Source organism: Canis aureus, chromosome 30, assembly GCF_053574225.1.
Source record: "Canis aureus isolate CA01 chromosome 30, VMU_Caureus_v.1.0, whole genome shotgun sequence".
Taxonomy (NCBI): domain Eukaryota; kingdom Metazoa; phylum Chordata; class Mammalia; order Carnivora; family Canidae; genus Canis; species Canis aureus.
The window spans coordinates 36,537,543-36,556,978 of record NC_135640.1 but is presented as its reverse complement, the minus strand read 5'-3'; the positions used below and the strand labels follow the sequence as shown (position 1 = coordinate 36,556,978).

The window sequence follows — 19,436 nt, the reverse complement described above, 5'->3', positions numbered from 1 at the left end:
CATCTATCTCTTGCCTGCATTGGTAGAGTAGCCCCCTAAATCAGCTCCCCAGCTTCCATCTTTGTGCCTTTTTCTAATCCATTCTCCATAGTGAAGAATAATCTTTTTAAAAACACAGATCCAATCACCTTCCTATTTAAAATCCTTTAACAATCTCTCCATGCTCTTTAGAAAAACAAAATAATCCAAACTTTATACAGCGATATGCCTCATCTGGCCAGTGTCCATTTCTCCAAGCTTATCCTCCTCCATCCTTCCTCTTGCTACCTAGGTTCCAATCATACCAGCCTTTCCTTCTATTCCTCTACCTGGTAGTCAATATCTTTCAAATGTCTCAGGGCATTTGTGCCTACTGTTCCTTTCTGCCTAAAGTGCTTTGATTTTTAATTTCTGCTTGGATGCTTCCTTCTCATTTCAGTTCGAGTCTTCTCTGACAACTCTGGATAATGCTGTCCCAACTCCTATGGCAAAAGCTACTAGCTGCCTATGGCTGCACTATATTTCCTAGCCTCCCCTGTACTTAGGTATGACTACGTGACTAAATTTTAGTCAGTGGAACATGAATGAAAATTTCCATGTCATTGGCAGACCTGGACTCCAAATACCTCCCACATCCTGCCTGGTGGATGCAGCAGACAAGTAGGCCCTAAGGGATGGAGGAGCCCAGGACATGGGAGAGAACCTCAACACCCACCCAGGACTGTTACATAAAAAAGAAAGAGGGGGATCCCTGGGTGGCTCAGCGGTTCAGCACCTGCCTTTGGCCCAGGGCATGAACCTGGAGTCCCGGGATCAAGTCCTGCTTCAGGCTCCCTGCATGGGGCCTGCTTCTCCCTCTGCCTCTCTTTCTCTCTCTGTGTGTGTCTATCATGAATAAATAAAATCTGGAAGGGAGGGAGGGAGGGAGGGAGGGAGGGAAGAAAGAAAGAAAAGAAAGAAAAGAAAGAAAAGAAAGGAAAGAAAGGAAAGAAAGGAAAGAAAGGAAAGAAAGGAAAGAAAGGAAAGAAAGGAAAGAAAGGAAAGAAAGGAAAGAAAAAGGAAAGAAAAAGGAAGAAAAAGGAAGAAAAAGGAAGAAAAAGGAAGAAAAAGGAAGAAAGGAAGAAAGGAAGAAAGGAAGAAAGGAAGAAAGAAAGAAAGAAAGAAAGAAAGAAAGAAAGAAAGAAAGAAAGAAAGAAAGAAAGAAAGAAAGAAAGACTCTGTGCTCTTTAAGCTACCATATTTGGGGGATCTGTTACCCATTTGGCCTACTCAAATCATAATACATCCCACCCAACAAACAGCCATTCCATATCACATTATCCTGTCTTGTGTTGTTTTGATTCATTTTTATTGTTTTGATTCATTGTGTTTATTTACTGTGGCATATAAGCTTAAAGAAGGCAAAGCCTATGTCGTTTTTACCAGGAGCTAACATAAATCATTAAGTATTTACTCAACAGGGGTAGTCTAAGAACCAAACTTCAGGAAACATCACTGCAAACAATCCAGTAGAAAAATAGGCAGAAAGTTCTCAGAAAATACTAATGGTTCTTAAACTATGAAGCTACTCAAATTCATGTATAAAAAGAAATAAGCAAAATAAAAATATCCTCTGCCCAATACCAGTTTTCATTTCAGACTGATCAAAGGGGATCACACCAACTGTTTCTCCAAAGTCTTGTTAGTGGAAGGCTTTGCTGGCAAAACTAAATGGAGAGCAATTTGGCAGCGGCTATAAAAATCACAGTTCACATCACTCTCCGACCCGTGATTTCACATCAAGGGGTTTCTTTCTATCACAGTTACACTGCCTGTGTGTGAGTGGTATGTGTGTGGCATTCCAGCAACATCTGTAATAGTAAAAAAGACTTGAAATTAACTAACTGTCCATTAACAGGGGCCTGGGGAAATGACTTATGGAATATCTAAACAGTAGAGTACTGTATGACTGTAAAGAAGAAAGAAGAAGGGAGAAAAAGTTCTCCATGTACTGATATAGAAAGAGCTCCAAATACATATTAAAAATACATGAAAAATGTGTTAAAACAAAAACAAAATACTCAAGATGTGAACACATACATGGCATGCTACTATTTGTATATAAAGATTAAGAATATATATCTATATGCGGATATATGTAAAACAGCACAAAAAGGATAAAAAAACCAGTAATATTAGATTAGAAAGTGGGTGGCCAGAGGATATGGAAGGGAAGTCTTGAATCCCCTTTTACATTTACTTATTTTTTTAATCACATATCATCTATTCAAAAATTAAATTAAAAAGGGCTTATAAGGCAATAAGGAAAAATAATGACTTCTGCTAAACACAGGTGGGAGGTACACAATCGTCTCATGTTACTCCTGGCCCAGGCTTATGTTTTTGCAGTATTTCATGTATCTGGAGGGCAGAAGAAAGGTCATTCTAAAGAATTTGGTATTTAAGTGAAGATCTGAAGTATAAATGGTAGTGACTACAGCAAAGAGAAAAGTGCGCCCCGCTGAGCACAGCACATGTGAGAAACATGGAAGAACATGGGGTCTTCCAAAAAGAAAGAAAGAAAGAAAAGAAAGAAAGAGAAAAAAAAATCCAGTAAGACCAGAGCAAATCAGGAGGAGAAAGAACACCCTGAACAGAGGCCAGACCATGGTGGTCACAGAGACGCTTATAAGTTTAAGTACAAAGGAAAACCGAACTTGGTTTAAAGCACAGAAAGGCCACATCAGACAGCTTCACTGTGTGTTCATGGGCCTGTAGAGGAGACACTGGCATTGACTGCTGAATGGAATGAAGTGCCCAAGGACCAGTTAGAATATTCTTTACAGTAAGAGAGGCTGGAGACGGCTGCAGCAATGGGGCAAAGTGAAGAGAATAAAAGCAAATTTAGGATATTTAGAATCCATACAGTTTACTATTTGATTCAACTGTGGGATAAGGGAAAGACAAGTCAAAAGTTAGCTCCTAGCCCCCAGTGTACGGCTGGAACAAACAGAGGAGTCTAGGGCCATCTCGATGAAGAACCCACAAGGGTGGCAAGGTGTGATGGGTACAAATATAGTTAACATGACGCGTCTACAGTGCCTTGCTGCAGAGACTTTCGAAGTGATGGTTAGAGTAAACAGGAATAAAGGTCCTGGGCTCAGGAGTGAGGTCTGGGTGAGAAACAAAGCTGCAGGAGTGACCTGCATCAGGATGGAACTGCAGTCAGGGCAGCTGGGTGTTTTCATCAGTCGAGTATCCGACTGTATCCGACTGTTGGTTTCCACTCTAGTCACAATCTTGGGGTCAAGGGATCAAGCCCTGTGTCAGGCTCCATGCTCCGGGCAGAGTCTGCTTGTCCCTCTCCCCATCGCTCTGTCCATCCCTTGCTCAGCACACATGTGTGTGCACTCTTTGGAATGAATAATGAATGAAGTTTAAGAAAAGAAAAAGATGGTACCGCAGTCATCAGTAAGGGTGGGCAGAAGAGAATGCAGAAGAGACAAGAAGGAAAGGCCAGAGAAGTGGGGGAATGTCAGGAGATACCCTGTCAAGGCAAAAAGGAGGAGAGCACTTCAGAGGGCAAGGAGGAGCTAACACGGTAAATGTGGGGGAGGAATAAAAAAGGGCAAGCGTCTGGATGCCCATTGGCCTCCTCAGCAGAGATCACAGCTGACGCTGCAGGAATGGCATCCTGGGCTCGTAGGCAGCCCAGCTGGAGCAGACCAAAGAGTTCCTCGGGGGTAGAACAGAGCTCCCACGACCCTGCCCCAACCGACTAGCAGAATGTAGGGCCAGATATAGGCCAGGGAAAGGTTCGGCTCCAGATGGGAGAGACTTGGGGAGGACCACATGCTGAAAGGAAGAAAAATCAAGCAGAAGAAGAGAAGCTGTAAGCTGTAGGAGCCAGAGGCTGAGCAAGTAGGAGGAGCAAACAGGAGGTCAAGGGGGGGAGGGGGGGCTGGCCTCAGCCAGGAAGGAAGACTGCTTCTGAGGAGAGAGAAGCTCAGAGAGGTGAACAAGCACACACACAGGCTGGATGAGGTGCTTCTGACTGAAGACTCTCCTCATGCAGCAAGGAGCAAGGGCAAAGAGGAGGTCAATGGTTTCTCCAAAGAGTAGAAGCAGCAACTGAAACAAAGATTAAAGAGAACGAGAAAGACAAGAGGTGATGAGGAATGGGAAGCCTGCTGGGAGGGCGCAGGGGAATACTAATTAACAATGGTACCAAGAGTGGTTTTCTCCTGCAGCATTCAGGAGCCCCAGCCACAAGAATGGGGGATGACAGTCAGCAACCTCGGTTTTACCTCACTCATCAAGTAATACACTGACTGGCCTCTCATTATAAAACACCATAATGTAATACCTAGTATCAACTCACTTATTACTTAACAGAGTATTTAATAAATATTTTTACGACCACCATCTGTTTCACCCCATTTAAAAAAAAAACAAACATTACTCAATTACAGCCTCTTCTTTAACAAATTTAGAAAACAAAGGAACAAAAAACCCTCAAAAACAAAAAGACAACAACAACAAAAATAAAAATCCCAAACCCAAACCAAACCAAACCAACATGGAGGTTAAACTCAAGCCACATACTGACTCTGAATCAAGGACCATTAGTGATAAAAGATCATGGAAGCAGCCAGAGCACAGTAATCAAGATCACAAGCCAGGAAAAGTGATTTAACCCATCAAGTGCAGTTCCCAATATAAAAGGAAAAGTCGAACAGTGTAAGGCTCAAAATGCTGCTGGGGAAAAACAACTGGAACAGTGGCTGGGACACACCCAAGAAATGTTAGCTATTTCTAAATAACGAAGTAGAAAATTGCACAGATATGTTTCTTTAGTCACAAACAGGTGAGAATTCCCTGTGAGGAAGCTTCCATGAGCCTCTGGGGGAAATGGCACAACCACCCACCACTGTGCTGCCTGGCCACGGCAGGGGACGGATAACAGAGGAGTGGCGAGCAAGCTCACCTGGGGGCTGTGGGTCTCACAGTCCATGGCCTGGACGGCAGCTGTGAAGTGCCCGCCGCTGTGCCGATGTTGGTGCGTTGGATCCGACCTGGCTCTCCCGCTGTTGCTCGTCCCCGACGATCCACCTTCAGGATCATAACACAGTACAACTTGTAAGTTTGAAGTTAATTATGCTCAAGTATAGATTCTAGGACTGGAACACTAAAACTGAAAGTACATCACACACAAAAAGCTCTATTAACCTGAAAGTGTATCAGAAAATTATCCCATCCTCTAAGTTCTTTCACATCAGCCACTGAGCTGATACATGATCGTTTGGTTTTGGTTGAATTAGGGGAAAACTCAAGCATATGAACAAAGTATTTCTATTTACAAAGCAATTAAAATTTTGGGTTAATCAAGAGTTTTGGTTCCCACTGCCCAGCACAATTTATTATTCATAGTTAAGTATTGGAGCTTTGGGGCAGTGAATTTTTTTACTAACTACAGAGAGTAGATTTAGGAAAAGTAATTCCTCCCTATCCCGATCAACGAATTTTTAAAAGACTTTACAATAACCGCCCCGCCCCCCTTCGTAAAGAAAACAGTCGAGACTTCCAAGCCGAACGTAGAGTTAGCAGAACTGACCTGAGCTTGAAGATGTACTCGAGGTGGTGCCCGAGGACTGTGACTGCTCCATCGCGGGGCTGGTGGACACACTATTACTTGTATTGGTGCCTTCGTCAGCTGTTTTCTTGAAAAAACTGTGCTGCAGGGCATAGTAAGGTTGAATTCGAGTTTTGGGGTCATAATCAAGCATCCTTAAAATGAGGTCTTTGAACTTCAAGTAGTCAGCTACAGTATGACCCGATTCCCCAGCACGACGCCCACCAGGTCCTCCTGTTTCTACTCCGAGAATATTATGAAGTTTACGGGTTCCTGGTGGTTTATACTCCTAAAGAGAAGAAAGATAAAAGGCTTCTCTAAATTTGATGGAATATGTAAACGCCAACATAAACTTTAAATATGCTCAAATCTATTATATAGAGACCCTTATTTAAGAGACCTCTTTCTAATTAGATCCTCTGTATTTTCACATATTACTACTGCAAGCGCACTTGTAGTTAGAGAAATTCAAAATAATTTTGAGACCAAAAATGACTTTAAAGATGCTGCCCAGGCCTCAGCAAACAATGGCTTGGCTTAGGGGTGTTTTGTACAGCCTCAGCCATAAATGGTTTTTATACTTTTGGAGGTTATAAAAACAAACAAAACCAAGTAAGATGCAATGGAAGCCTACAAAGCCTAAACCTTTTATTATCTAGTTCTTTATAAAGGAGATGTGCTGACTACTGGCTCTGGCCAAATGGTTCTGAGCCGCTTTTCTGCCTGATGCACCAGCGACCATGGGTGCACTTTCTTTCATCATGGTGGCTCTCCGAGATGGTGGTAATCACTCCAAGTAGGCTCCAAGTTAAGATCCACTGATTTAACCCTGCCCACTCATTTTTTAAAATTTTATGTACTTAAGTAATCTCTACATCCAATGTGGGGCTTAAAATCACAATCCCAAGATCAAGAGTCGAGTGCTCCTCTAAGTCAGGGAGGTGCCCCCTGACACTCATATTTAGATAAACTGAAAACAAATTATGCCTCCCTTTAGAATATGGAGATATAACATGTGTTGAGACTTTCAGAAAATTCATTTTTAAACAGAGGATAGTATAACCCTTAAAATCCTTATTTATTCAGAATGGATTTTTACTTTTAGTGACAAATGGAAACATTTTCAAGATACCACTGCTCTCACTCTAAAAGCAAGAACAAGCCAGGCAGGTAGGCCACAAATCATTTCATTTAAAAAACCCATTAAGAGTATCATGGACCAAATGAACCAGAACTAACTAAATCCCTGAAAATGAGAAGCCCTTCTTGGGAAAGAAGAGATGTAAGGTGGGAGGAGAAACAAATGACAGAGGTCTGGGTAAGAAGAATCCAACACAACTCTGCCGATTTGTGGTGGTGTGCATGGACACAAGGCGGGGGGGGCGGGGGGGGGGCGGCAGACAGACACAGCCCAGAGGGGAGGCCCCACGGCCCTGCAAGACTGGAGACAGAGCACCGGACGGGGAGAGACAGCCTGAGGCACAGACAGGAACAGGCTATTAGCTGAGCAATAAGGCATCCAGAGCGCTCAGGTCTCCACACACACTGCTTAAAACCTATGAAGACAGTGAAGAGCTGAATCTAAGTTGAGCAGACAAAGCCAAGTCCAGATTCAGCTTAACTACAAAGGAGACTGACTCAGTCCCATACTACTGCCAGACAGAAGGAGAGGTGAGTCTCTTTCCGGAAGGAAGGAAGATTACTTCCGTCTCAACTATTCTTAAATACAAAGTCTGGCATACACTTAAAAAAATTACAGACCCAAGAAATGTTTAAAAGATGGGTCCATAATCAAGTAAAAAAATTAGAAGACTCATGTAAATAAATGACCCAGATGTTGAAACTGGCAGACAGGCATTATTAATAACTAGGACAAATAGGTTAAAAAAGTTAGTTCAAAAAGGTGGACATGTTTGAATAAAAGGGGGATTTCAGGAGACAAAATGAAAACTATATTAAAAAAAAAGAGAGAGAAGAGGGGTTCCTGGGTGGAACAGCAGGTTGAGCATGTGAGTCTTGGTTATGGCTGAGGTCATGATCCCAGGGTCCTGAGACCTAGCCCATGTTGGGCTCTGCACCCAACGTGGAGCATGCTTAAGATTCTCTCTCCCTCTGCCCCTCTGCCTGCACCCCCACGTGTTTTCTCTATACATACATAAAGAAAAGTGGAAATGTTAGAACTAAAATACGCAATATCGGAAATAAAGAATTCACTTAATAATTGTAACCTAAGACTGGGCTCAGCAGAAGAAAAAACTAAGTGAATCAAAAGTCAGAGTAAAGAAACTATACGAACTGAAACATAAAAAGAAAACAGGATGAATAAACCAGAGACCTTGGAGATAATGTTGTGCACCGTAACATACATTTAAGTAGAGATTTATAGAAGATGACAGAAACAGAATATTTGAAAAGATAATGTCTGAAGAGATTCAAAAACTGATGAAAGAGATCAACCCACTGACCCAAGAACTCAGCATATTCTAAGGAAAATACATATGAAGAAAACTAAACCCAGGGACACAAGAGTCGACTTACTGAAGAACTGAAAATAAAGAGAACATCAAAATCAGCTGGAGAGGGAAAAACTACATACAGAATGCTTAGAAAAACTACTGGCTTCTCAGCAGAAACAACGGAATACCAAAAACAATGTCATTAACATCTTTAAACAATGTCATATTATCTTTTTTCTTTTGCTCAAATATCAACCTAGAATTCTGTATCCATGGAAATTTCCATATCTTCCTTAAGAAGGTAAAGATATTTTCAGATAAATAACTGCTGAAAGAAATCACCACCAAAAGTTATTCACTGTAAAATCAGAAAGTTAGAGGAAGTTGTGTTCTGAAGGAAAAATAAAACCAGCTGGAAGCCAGGAACTGCAAAAAGGGATCAAGAATTTCACAGGTGAACAGAAGAGATCATCTTATTATCTTTACTTTTTGTGTGTTTTAAAATGTCTTTAAAAGTCATTTTTTATTTAAAGCAGTCCAGTTGTTTGTTGTGAGGGCTGTAACACATGCAAAAGTGATATATGATGGCAAGTGCACAAGAGGTGTAGAGTTAGGCAAAAGCACACAGTTAATTACATGGTTTATCAAGTGATATTAGATGAATGCCAAGTGATCAGTTAAAGATGCATATAACAGTAAAAATTACACACAGGGGCGCCAAGGTGGCTGAGTCAGTTAAGCATCTGCCTTTGGCTCAGGTTATGATCCTGGGGTCCTGGGATCAAGCCCCATGTCAGGCTTCCTGCTCAGTGGGGAGTCTGTTTTTCCCCTTTCTCATGCTCCCTCTCCCATTCAAATAAACAAACAAATCTTTTTAAAAAAATTAAAAAATAAAAATTATAGAGTAATAGCTAAAAAGTCAATAGAGGAAATAAAATATAGATAGTATTTCATGAACCCAAAAGAAGACAGGAAAGAAGGAATGGGAGGAAAGGAGGTAAGACAAACAGAGTACAAATAAGACAACAGTTTAAAACTTAAACTCTGCAGCTGCCATCATGAACGACACAGTAACTATCCGGACCAGGAAGTTCATGACCAACCAACTGCTTCAGCGGAAACAGATGGTCATTGATGTTCTTCACCCCGGGAAGGCAACAGTACCTAAGACAGAAATTCGGGAAAAACTAGCCAAAATGTACAAGACCACACCAGATGTCATATTTGTATTTGGATTCAGAACCCATTTTGGTGGTGGCAAGACAACTGGCTTTGGCATGATTTATGATTCCTTGGATTATGCAAAGAAAAATGAACCCGAACATAGATTTGCAAGACGTGGCCTGTATGAGAAGAAAAAGACTTCAAGAAAACAGAGCAAAGAATTCAAAAACAGAATGAAGAAAGTCAGGGGAGGACTGCAACAGCCAACGTTGGTGCTGGCAAAAAGTGAGCTGGAGATTGGACAACAGAAGGAGTAAAGATTCTGCAGTGGCTTTATCTGTGGTGATTGTGCAGATTTTTCTTGAGAGGATTAATAAACTAAGAACGCTAAAAAAAATAAATAAATAAAACCTAAACTCTAGGCTTTTTAATGAATAATTAAATAGGTTCAAAATGCATCATGAAAGAAAGAGACTAACTGGATTAAAAGACATGACCAATTTATGTTGCACACAAGAGTCATACTTCATATGCAAAAGTATAGGCAGACTTGAAGTTAAAGGGGAGGAAAAATATAGACTTTGAGAATGTGAATAAGAAAGTTGGTACAGATACAGTAATATTGGACAAATCAGACTTCAAGATAAAAATATTACCAGAGATAAAGAGGGACATTTCACCATAGTAAAAAAGTGAGTTTATCACAAAGTCACAACAACACTTAGGTACACCTACCCAAGGGTACAACAATGGGTACACCTACAAAGAGAGCTTCAAAACACATAAAGCAACTAAAGGGAGAGTAAGAAAAATCCAGAATTATCACTAAAGATTAACATTCCTCTCTGTCACAGAGAGACAAAGGATGTAAAAGGTATCAAAAAAAAAAAAAAAAAAAAAGAAAAAAGAAAAGAAAAGAAAAGAAAAGAAAAAAGAAGAAATCAAACAACCTGACCTATACTGACATTTGTAGACCCTACACCAAATAAATGAATAAAATACAATTCCTCGCAGGTGCACACAGAACATTCACTGAGAGATTACCTGCTATATTATAAAATAAATGTGAATGAATTTAAAGGAGTGAAATAATGTTTTGTTTTTTTTTTACCATGATGCTACTGTATTAGAGATCAGTTAGCAATAAGATTATCTGAAAATCCTCAAATATTTTGAAATTATATAACAACATTCTAAATAACAATGAAGCAACAAAAAAAAATCACAAGGGAAATTAGAAATGTTTTAAAATCATTGAGAGGGATCCCTGGGTGGCGCAGCGGTTTGGCGCCTGCCTTTGGCCCAGGGCGCGATCCTGGAGGCCCGGGATGGAATCCCACATCGGGCTCCCGGTGCATGGAGCCTGCTTCTCCCTCTGCCTGTGTCTCTGCCTCTCTCTCTCTCTCTCTGTGACTGTCATAAATAAAAAAAAATAAAAATAAAATAAAGTGTGGTGATCTTTAAAAAAAAAAAAATAAAATCATTGAGAGTTAAAACAGATCAAAAGTTGCTACATGCAGCTAAAACAGTGATTAGAGGGAAATTTATGACATTAAATGCAATGAGAAAAAAGTTTTAAATAAATGATCTAAGCTTCTACCTTCAGAAACTAGAAAAAGCAAATTTAACCTAAAGCAAGGAGAAGAAGAAATAATAAAGAGAAGAATCAATGAAATAGAAACAAGACTGTAAACAACAGTAAAAACGAAACAAAAAAACTGGTTGTTTGGAAAGATCAGTAAGTTTGCCAAACCACTAGCAATAGAGGGAAAAAAGGAGAAAACAGAATGACCAACATTAGGAGCAAAAGAGACACTACCACTGTAGATCCTCTAGAAATCACACAGATAATAATGAAATATTATGGGTAATTTTATGCTAACAAAGCCAACAACTTAGATAAAGACAAGTTTCTTGAAATACATACCTACCAAAATTGACTCAAAAAGAAAATCTGAATAGCCACATATTTATAAAAAAATACATGAGCTACAATTAATAACTTTCTACCAAACACCCCCACTCATTATAGCTTCATAGATAACTCTATTAAACATTTACAAAAGAAATGACAATCTTATACAAATTCTTTCAGAAAAATCAAGAAAGAATACTTCCCAAAAGTTTTATGAGATCAGCATAATCCTGAGATCAATACCCAATGAAGGTATTATATATAAAATTTTAGACAAATATCCATTTAATGACAAAATTCCTACCAATATAGACTAAGAAACTGAACCTACTAATACAAAAGAAGATAGTTTATCAATTGAGGCCAAGTATGGCTTATCATAGGTTGAGCTCAATATTCTGAAAGTTCATATATTTTACTACATAACAAGAGAAAAACCATATGATCATCTCTATAGGTGCAGAAAGCATGTGACAACTTTCAAAACCCACTCATGATTTAGAAAAACAAACAAGCAACACAAGTCTCTAAAAACACAGAAACTACTACTTCAACTCATAGAGAGCTACAAGAAATATAGCACCATATTTAAAAATATTGAATAAATGTATGCTTTTCCCACAGGATTGAGAAAATGGGAAGATGTCTGGTCTCACCATGACTACTCAACATACAGAGGCTCCAGCCAGTATAAAAAAACAACAAACAAAGCATATAGATTGAAAGAATAAAACTGTTCATTTGCGGAGGATATAATTAAATAGAAAGTCCTACAGAATCTAAAAACAAAAAACTAGAATAGGTAAATTTAGCAACGTCTTAGGATACAGAGTTAACATACAGAGAAATAAAACTCAGTTCTATTTCCACATATCTGCAATGAGAAATTAGAAAATGATACTTTAAACACGATACCTAAATAGCATCAAAAAATTAAAAATTAACAAAATATGCCTGAGACTTCTGTACAAAACACTACAAAATACCGCTGAAAAAAATTAAAGACTAAATGGAGAAAACCAGGTTCACAGACTGGAAAACCAATACTGTTAAAATGTCCATTCTCCTGCATGGAATCTCAAATGCAAGTGCAATAGAAATTCCAGCAAGATTTTGGGTACAAATTTATAAGCGGATTCTAAAATTTGTAGGTAAATAAAAAGGACCTGGAGAATAGAAAAAAAAAAAAAAACAATTGAAACAAAAAAAGAGCTGATGGATTTACACTACTTGAATGTGAAAGACTCACCATACAGCTACAAAATTGGCACTGTGGTACTGGTTCAGGGCTGATAAACCAAAGCAACAAAATAGGGTGCAAATATAGACCCACACATAAAAGAGAAATTTGCTTTGGACAAAAGCTCCCAGATCAATAGGTAAAGGAAACAGCCCAACAAATGATGCTACAACTCCTTAGGTAAGCATCTGGAAATGTGAACATCCACTCCTAACCTCATTCCATATTCAGGACTTAATTCAAGATGAACCACAGAACTCTAATCATAAAAACTAGGATCAAAAAATCTTTAAAAGAAAACACAGAATACCCTCACAAACTTGAGGGAAGCAAAGATGTCTTAGGATACAAAAACAACTAGTATTCATAAAATACAGTTGATAAATTTAATTTCATTGACATTACATTTTCCCCCTCATGAAAAGATATCACTAAAAGAAATAGGTAAACCATAGTCTAGGAAAAAATACTGACACATGTGACAAAGGACTTATATCCATTATATGTACAAAACTCCTATATCTCAATAATTAAACTCAATAATAAATGAGTAAAAGACTAGAAAGATATCACCAAAAATATATGAATGGTTAATAAGCACATATTATTAATCATGGAGAAATAGAAGTATAATGACTATACAAATCCATTATGGCTAATTTCAAAAAGACCAACCATATCAAACAGTGAGGATGTCCTACAACTGGAACCCTCCTCATACATTGTAGGGATGTAGAATGATGAAAATTTAGAGAACTGTATTTTCTCATGAAGGTAAACACACATATATCCTATGATCTGGCAACTCTACCTCTAGGTAATGACCCAAAGAAATGAAAACACATGTGCACAAAAGATTTATACAGTACCCACTACCCTTATTCATAATAGGTCCAAATCGGAAACAACTCAATGTCCACTGATAAACTAATATAGATAAATTGCACTATTTTCATTCAGTAGAATGTTATGAAGTAATAAACAAAATAACTTTTTGAAACACCTAACAGGGATGAATTTCCAAAAACAATGTTTGTTAAGTGAAGAAAGCAAAATAATAAATACTATAGGATTACATTTATATGAATTTTGCCTATGAATAGGCAAAGCTAACCTATGGTAATAGTGGAGGTGGGATGGGATGACAAAAGAGTCACAACAGGACTTTTAGGGTGAGGGGAATATTCCGTATCTTGTTTTAGGTAGTATTTACATTGCTGTACGTAAGATTAAAACAAAACAAACACTTAAGGTATGCCTATGTTGTACAAAAATTATACTTTAACAAAACAGAACCTTAATTCTTCATCCACCTCCCTCACTAAAAAAAAACACATATAGTAGATATAGATTTCATTACCAAGAAGCTAAAATGGGCTCTTGAAACACACGTTGAGAAATTAAAAGTAAAATAAAATCACTGAGAAAATAAACACAAATCCAATGAGAACACGTGCAACTCAATTTATACTTATGCTTAAATTCCCTAGTGCATCCTTTATAATGTAAACATTTGGTTATGGATTTGATGTTTCTGTCGTTGCAAAATTTACTTCTATTCAAAAACAAAATAGTTATTTTATATTTTAAAAATTAAGTTTCTTAAGTCAGTTGCTAATTGCAGCTAAGGAAATCTCATAAAACCTATAGTTAATATGTATTAAATGCAGGTTATGATACTCACTTTCAATTTTAAAAAGGGAAAAGATTTCTCTTTTCATTTCTGAAATGCCTCCCCGAATAATTTTTTAAAATACTCATAGCTCAATTTGGGAGAAATGAAAGGTTACAGCCCATAGTGGCTTAACTGTGGTTTTATAAGACAGGGATATGAATGGGATGGGATGAATGTTTTATTTAGAAAAAAGAAACAACAGGCAGAAGGAAAAAAAAAACACTTCAAAATGGAGAAAGTAGTAGCCTGTATTGCACAGAGATAAGAACTATAAAGGAGGTTTCATATCCTCCACCCTAATTCCAATCAACTGGTAGGAGCTACTTTAAATGCTGGGGAAACTAAGAAGGATTCCGAGGAGGCTGTGTTTTGGTTGAAGGGGAAAGGGGCCAGGCCTGAGAAGCTACCGATGTGGATGAAGGCAAAAGGACTCAGGAGGCTTGCATGGCATTACCCACCCCTTTCTTAAGGGGAGTGGGCACAATTCAGCTGCCAGATACTCCATTACCTGGAACTTTAATAAATAAAGCAGAATGCAGTAGGTTACAAATCAGCTGGGAAACCCTTAATTACAGATATATTTTTAAATATTCTAAAGAAAATCATTCGATAATGGAAGTTGAGACTCCACAGCTACATGAAGGTGAATTAAAGCAAACAACCATCATCTTCAGTTCACTGGAAATGACACCTGGTGGCAGCATCGCTAAAATGCAAGGGCAAAATAAAACTTGGAGCAAAAATAAAATCTCCTAAATATTAAGAATGCAAAACTAGAATCACAAGGTGTCTGGTATACATATCACATACAACCAGATATTTATATATGACATTCATTTTATACTAGAAATAAGCTAGATCACAACATACGATTATTTTCAGATACATAAAACAAAAAGTAAATCAAGATGCAAAATTGCTATCATTTACTCTGTTAAACTGACATCGCTTAAGGATCTGAAAAAACTTCTCAGCTAAAAGAAGATTACTAAAACAAACTTAGTGATTTGAAAACCTCACTTTGAGTATTTTGGAGATTTGACATTCCTGCTATCCATGCCACTGACCTAAGAATAAGAATCTCCAGGAATCTATCCAATGACTCTCTAAGTCAGTTCATATTCTTGTCACAAATTGCCTAAGTCAAAAATCCCTTCCCCCCCAACTGAAAAAAAAAAAAAAAAAAAGGCGATTTACTGCAATTATGACCTCTGTTGCTCACAGCTGCGGTACTGTTAACTGGGACTTCATCACAGACCCACACTGTGAGGAAAAAAGGTCAAACTGACGGATTCTACTGCCGCAATGAGGCATGGTGGTTTGATTGGCTGTCTCACAAAGCAGACACAGAGTTTTCAAAATGAAGCCTTAACTCTGACCATGAAACAAACACTGGTCCAAACAGACACATCAGGTCAAACTACACCCACCATCTAAAGAAGCATACACCAACGTTATTAATCAAACTGTTAACTGAAACACGGATTTCAAGTGATGCAAGATGAGCTACAGAAAGAAAGACTGCTCTCGTAAAATAAGTAACAAAGACTCAAAAAACAAAGTTTCCCTATTTTACCCGTTTTCCATCTTTGGTCTTCTTTAAGTTCCAAGTGCCATCTGGCAACTTCTCAAAGAACTTTCTTGCTTTTGGTGCTTGGTCAAGAATATGAGCAGGTGGGATACTCAGAACTTCCACTATTTTATTCATCTGATCTACCTGTATTGAAAATAAAAATTAAAAAGCCTGTAACTTCCACTGTAGTACATCCTAATTCTGTTCATCCATCCATCCATTCATTCATTCCTGAATTATAAACAAACAGAGTACCTCCCGAGTGTCAGGCACACCTCCAGGCACTGAGCATACAATCATGAACAAAAGAGAAACTCCCTGTCGCCCTGCAGTCCCCTCATGCCATACAGGACAGGGCAGACAATTAAACACATAAAATCAAATAACCATCAAAAAAAAAAAAAAAATCCCAGAGGCTTAATAAAGTGTGGACCGAATAAAGTATATTTTTAAGCACAGATTCATTCGCTCAAATACAAGTGTCTACTACATGCTAGAAACCATACACAGAGCAATAAATAAAACAGATAAAAATCACTGCCAAAAAGTTGGTATCATAGAGGGAAGAGATCAATAATAGACAAATACACAGTTAAATATATTTTGTCCATGGCAACTAAGACCTATGGAGGAAGGAAAAGGGATGGAGAGTGACAGGGTACTGTCATCCACTGGTACTAGAGGATCACGGAGAAGACGGAGGAGCTGAAGATCTGTGGCCAGGAGGGAAGAGCCACATGCCCCCTGGGGAAGGGCCTCTAAGGCACAGGGAAGAACTAATGCAAAGGCCTCAGTTAGTCTGGGCCTGTGGCTACTGTTTCCAAGGGACCACAGAGTAAGGCTGTGTGCTGGCAGAGAAAGTAAGGGAGGCAACACTGCACAGAGGAGGCAGGAGGTAGAGGGAGTGGGGGGATTTTCGAGCCACTCAAAGGACTTGGATTTTACAATGAATAAAATGGAAGCCACTGAAGTTTCAGGTGATTTAAGAGAATATAATTGTATTTTATAACGAAACATTATCAAACACACACTATGCCAGTTACTGCCCATGAGTGGCTCACAACCTATAGTTCGAGTGAATTAGCAAGATGGAAGGGACAGGTTTCTGATACGATACTAACAGCTATATAACCCAGTATAAGTAAGTCATTAAATTTCGTTGGCCATTCTCTCTTATTTATAAATGCATGGACTGATCAAGATCTGTAATGCGTAACTTTTCTTTAAAAAATGAAAACTTCACAAGGTTTTAAACCAATGAAAGGCCAATTCCTCTGACTGCCAGAGAGTATGACTCTCCCATGCCCTCCTAGGCACTGGCTCTGATCCCCAAACATCTTCTAAGAACACAGACTGAAAACCCATGAATTAGAATAATTACACATAGTGTGTAGCTCTAAAATTCTATCATCTTAATTCACCCTCAATTATTCAGATCAAATACCCAATTTAAGGCTACTGGTCATCACTTCTTTATTCCAAATCATATTCTCAAAATTTACACAGTGATGTTTACATTGTTTTCAGAGTGTCCCTCAGGCCTTTTATCATTATTTTTGTTATACTGAAAATCTGTAAAATATAAATCAAAAGGCTTAACATTTTCTAAACTAACTTACTGTTCTTACCAGCAAATTAAAAAATCTCACCCCCATCTCAAAATCCTAAATTCCCCATTAGGATAATTGAAAAAATTTAAAAATGGATAAATGCAAATTAAAGACTGACCCAACATTTGAATATTTAAATTGGTAAGTAGGCATCTTTTTCTAAAAAACAATTTTCAGATTACACTGTCACAGATTACAATCAAAAACAAACTGTGAAAAAAGAGTTTTGAAAGCAATCCATTATATACCTCATTGGCTCCACTGAACAGAGGTTCTCCAGTGTGCATTTCAACCAAAATACACCCAAGGGACCACATATCGATAGCAAGGTCGTAAGGCATTCCCAGCAGCACCTCTGGAGACCGGTAAAAGCGACTCTGAATGTACTGGTATATCTGAAATACATGTCAGTATCATGTTAATTCCAGCATAAGTTTTGTTTAATTATGCTCAATGCTGAAGTACATCTATCTAATATTACCAGAAAAAGTAACCACCTATCCCCTGAATTTAGGTTCTGTTGACAGCTTTCAACTTGCTACTACAAATAATGTTTAAATAACTAAACACTTCAAGAGAGCAGTTACTCTTGACTGTGAAATGCAAAACATACACAATTCAAGTCCTTCCATTTATTCCAATCCTAACTGGTAATCAAAATACACACCTTAAAACAAATAATTATGCCTCATCAGAAAAAAGATTATTATTGAAAACCGTTTGTTTCCCTATTAATTCTTCTTTCCTGCTCCGGCTGGCATTTGGTTAACCATAAATTTAAGGCCTCAATTGTATCTAAATTAACTTAAGAATGTTTTTTAGCATTAAGTCAAATAGACTCAGTACAACGTAAATGAAAATTCAGATGTACTAACCACACAGATAAATTGGAAAAACAACTGGGAGTCGTTTCTGACCAATCACTTCTTCCCTATACTGTCCCCTTCCACCTCAATCTAAGGCCTCTTAGAAAAAGAAAATCTTGAAATGGATAATTTTCAATGAAGTAATCGAGAATATCTTGAAAGACCAATTCATCTTCCCTTAGCCCCTGTAAATTTGTATCTAGAAATATCATGAAAGCAAAGAAAGTTTTATTTAAAAAGAGAAAGAAACAAACAAAATCCTAATTAAACATCCTCACTTAACACTCAAACTAGGCAGCCATCAATCAGCATGGTGCTGCTTTCTCATGAATACTTTTGTGGCTCCCATCTAAAACTCCAGCCAAATCTCCAAGAGTAATCTGATGCCCCCATAAGCTGGTCACCTCAACCTTAATGCTGTATCAGAGTGAAGAAACTGAAATTCAAAAGGGCCAGGAGGAAGTTACTACATTTCCAAGTTTCTATAGGCCAACAGCATCGGTAAAGCCCCAAAGACTCCCTACTACTGAGATAGTCTTATTGCACAGCTTCTGCAAGAAGTCTGTTTCTCACCTATTCCGTCTGGTTATCTCCAACGCTGTGCACCTAAATCCCCTGAAATACACCAGCCCTGCCACCTTCTGAGACTGAGACTGTAGATCTAGGGTAAGGCCACCACATGTGTATTTTAGAAAGGACCTCTCATTCTAATCTGATAAACCCACATAGTTTAAACCTCACTGAGCTAAAGGGTTAATTGTCTTAGTTTGGCTGGTGAGACATAATAGTATTTGGTATTAGTACAGAACATATGATTTTATTTAAAAGGGGGGGAAATTTTTCCAAATCCAAATCCATTCAAAGGACTCTCAAGATGGGCATGTGTTTTCCACTCACGATATACTTTACCCACATGAACAACTATGCACATCTTCTGATTTTCAGGGGCATCTGAAACTGCAAACTTTGCTTTCTAATCCTTCAATTTATCTCAGTGATTTACAGAACACTGCTACCATGAGTAAGTTGCAGAAAAAAAAAAGCCAGATAACCCTGTGAGCTGACTATAAATCTTCATGATTAAAATAACCAGCCATATTTAAAACATGGGGAAAAAACTGCACAGGACAAGACTCTCACTAATTTGGAAAAAAGAAAACTAGAAAGCCAATACATAATAGTATCTGAATGTTAGTTGTGGTTTTTCATGTTTTTCCCCCAAGAAATGCAGTTTCAGCACTTTCAAGTAAACAGGAACAGGGTTCAAAAATGAACAAAATATTAAATGATTTTAATTCCTTTCAAGAAAAGAGCAACCTATCACTTCTGTTTTATATGTGCAACACT

At 38.2% G+C, this 19,436-nt stretch overlaps 1 protein-coding gene and 1 pseudogene across 6 annotated transcripts in view; one reads left to right on the top strand and one right to left on the bottom strand.

Moving 5' to 3' along the window:
- The window catches only part of DYRK1A (dual specificity tyrosine phosphorylation regulated kinase 1A), a 148,346-nt gene that overhangs the window by 3,811 nt on the left and 125,099 nt on the right, over positions 1 to 19,436 (bottom strand). For all 6 annotated transcript variants that reach the window (XM_077879189.1, XM_077879191.1, XM_077879188.1 and 3 more), the window contains 4 exons: positions 17,472 to 17,618; positions 15,617 to 15,757; positions 5,573 to 5,879; positions 4,946 to 5,070 (listed from right to left, as the gene is read on the bottom strand). In XM_077879189.1, the coding sequence (XP_077735315.1) occupies positions 4,946 to 5,070; positions 5,573 to 5,879; positions 15,617 to 15,757; positions 17,472 to 17,618 (720 nt within the window). The remainder of the gene's footprint in view (positions 1 to 4,945; positions 5,071 to 5,572; positions 5,880 to 15,616; positions 15,758 to 17,471; positions 17,619 to 19,436) is intronic.
- LOC144301661 (small ribosomal subunit protein eS24 pseudogene) lies at positions 9,096 to 9,620 on the top strand (annotated as a pseudogene).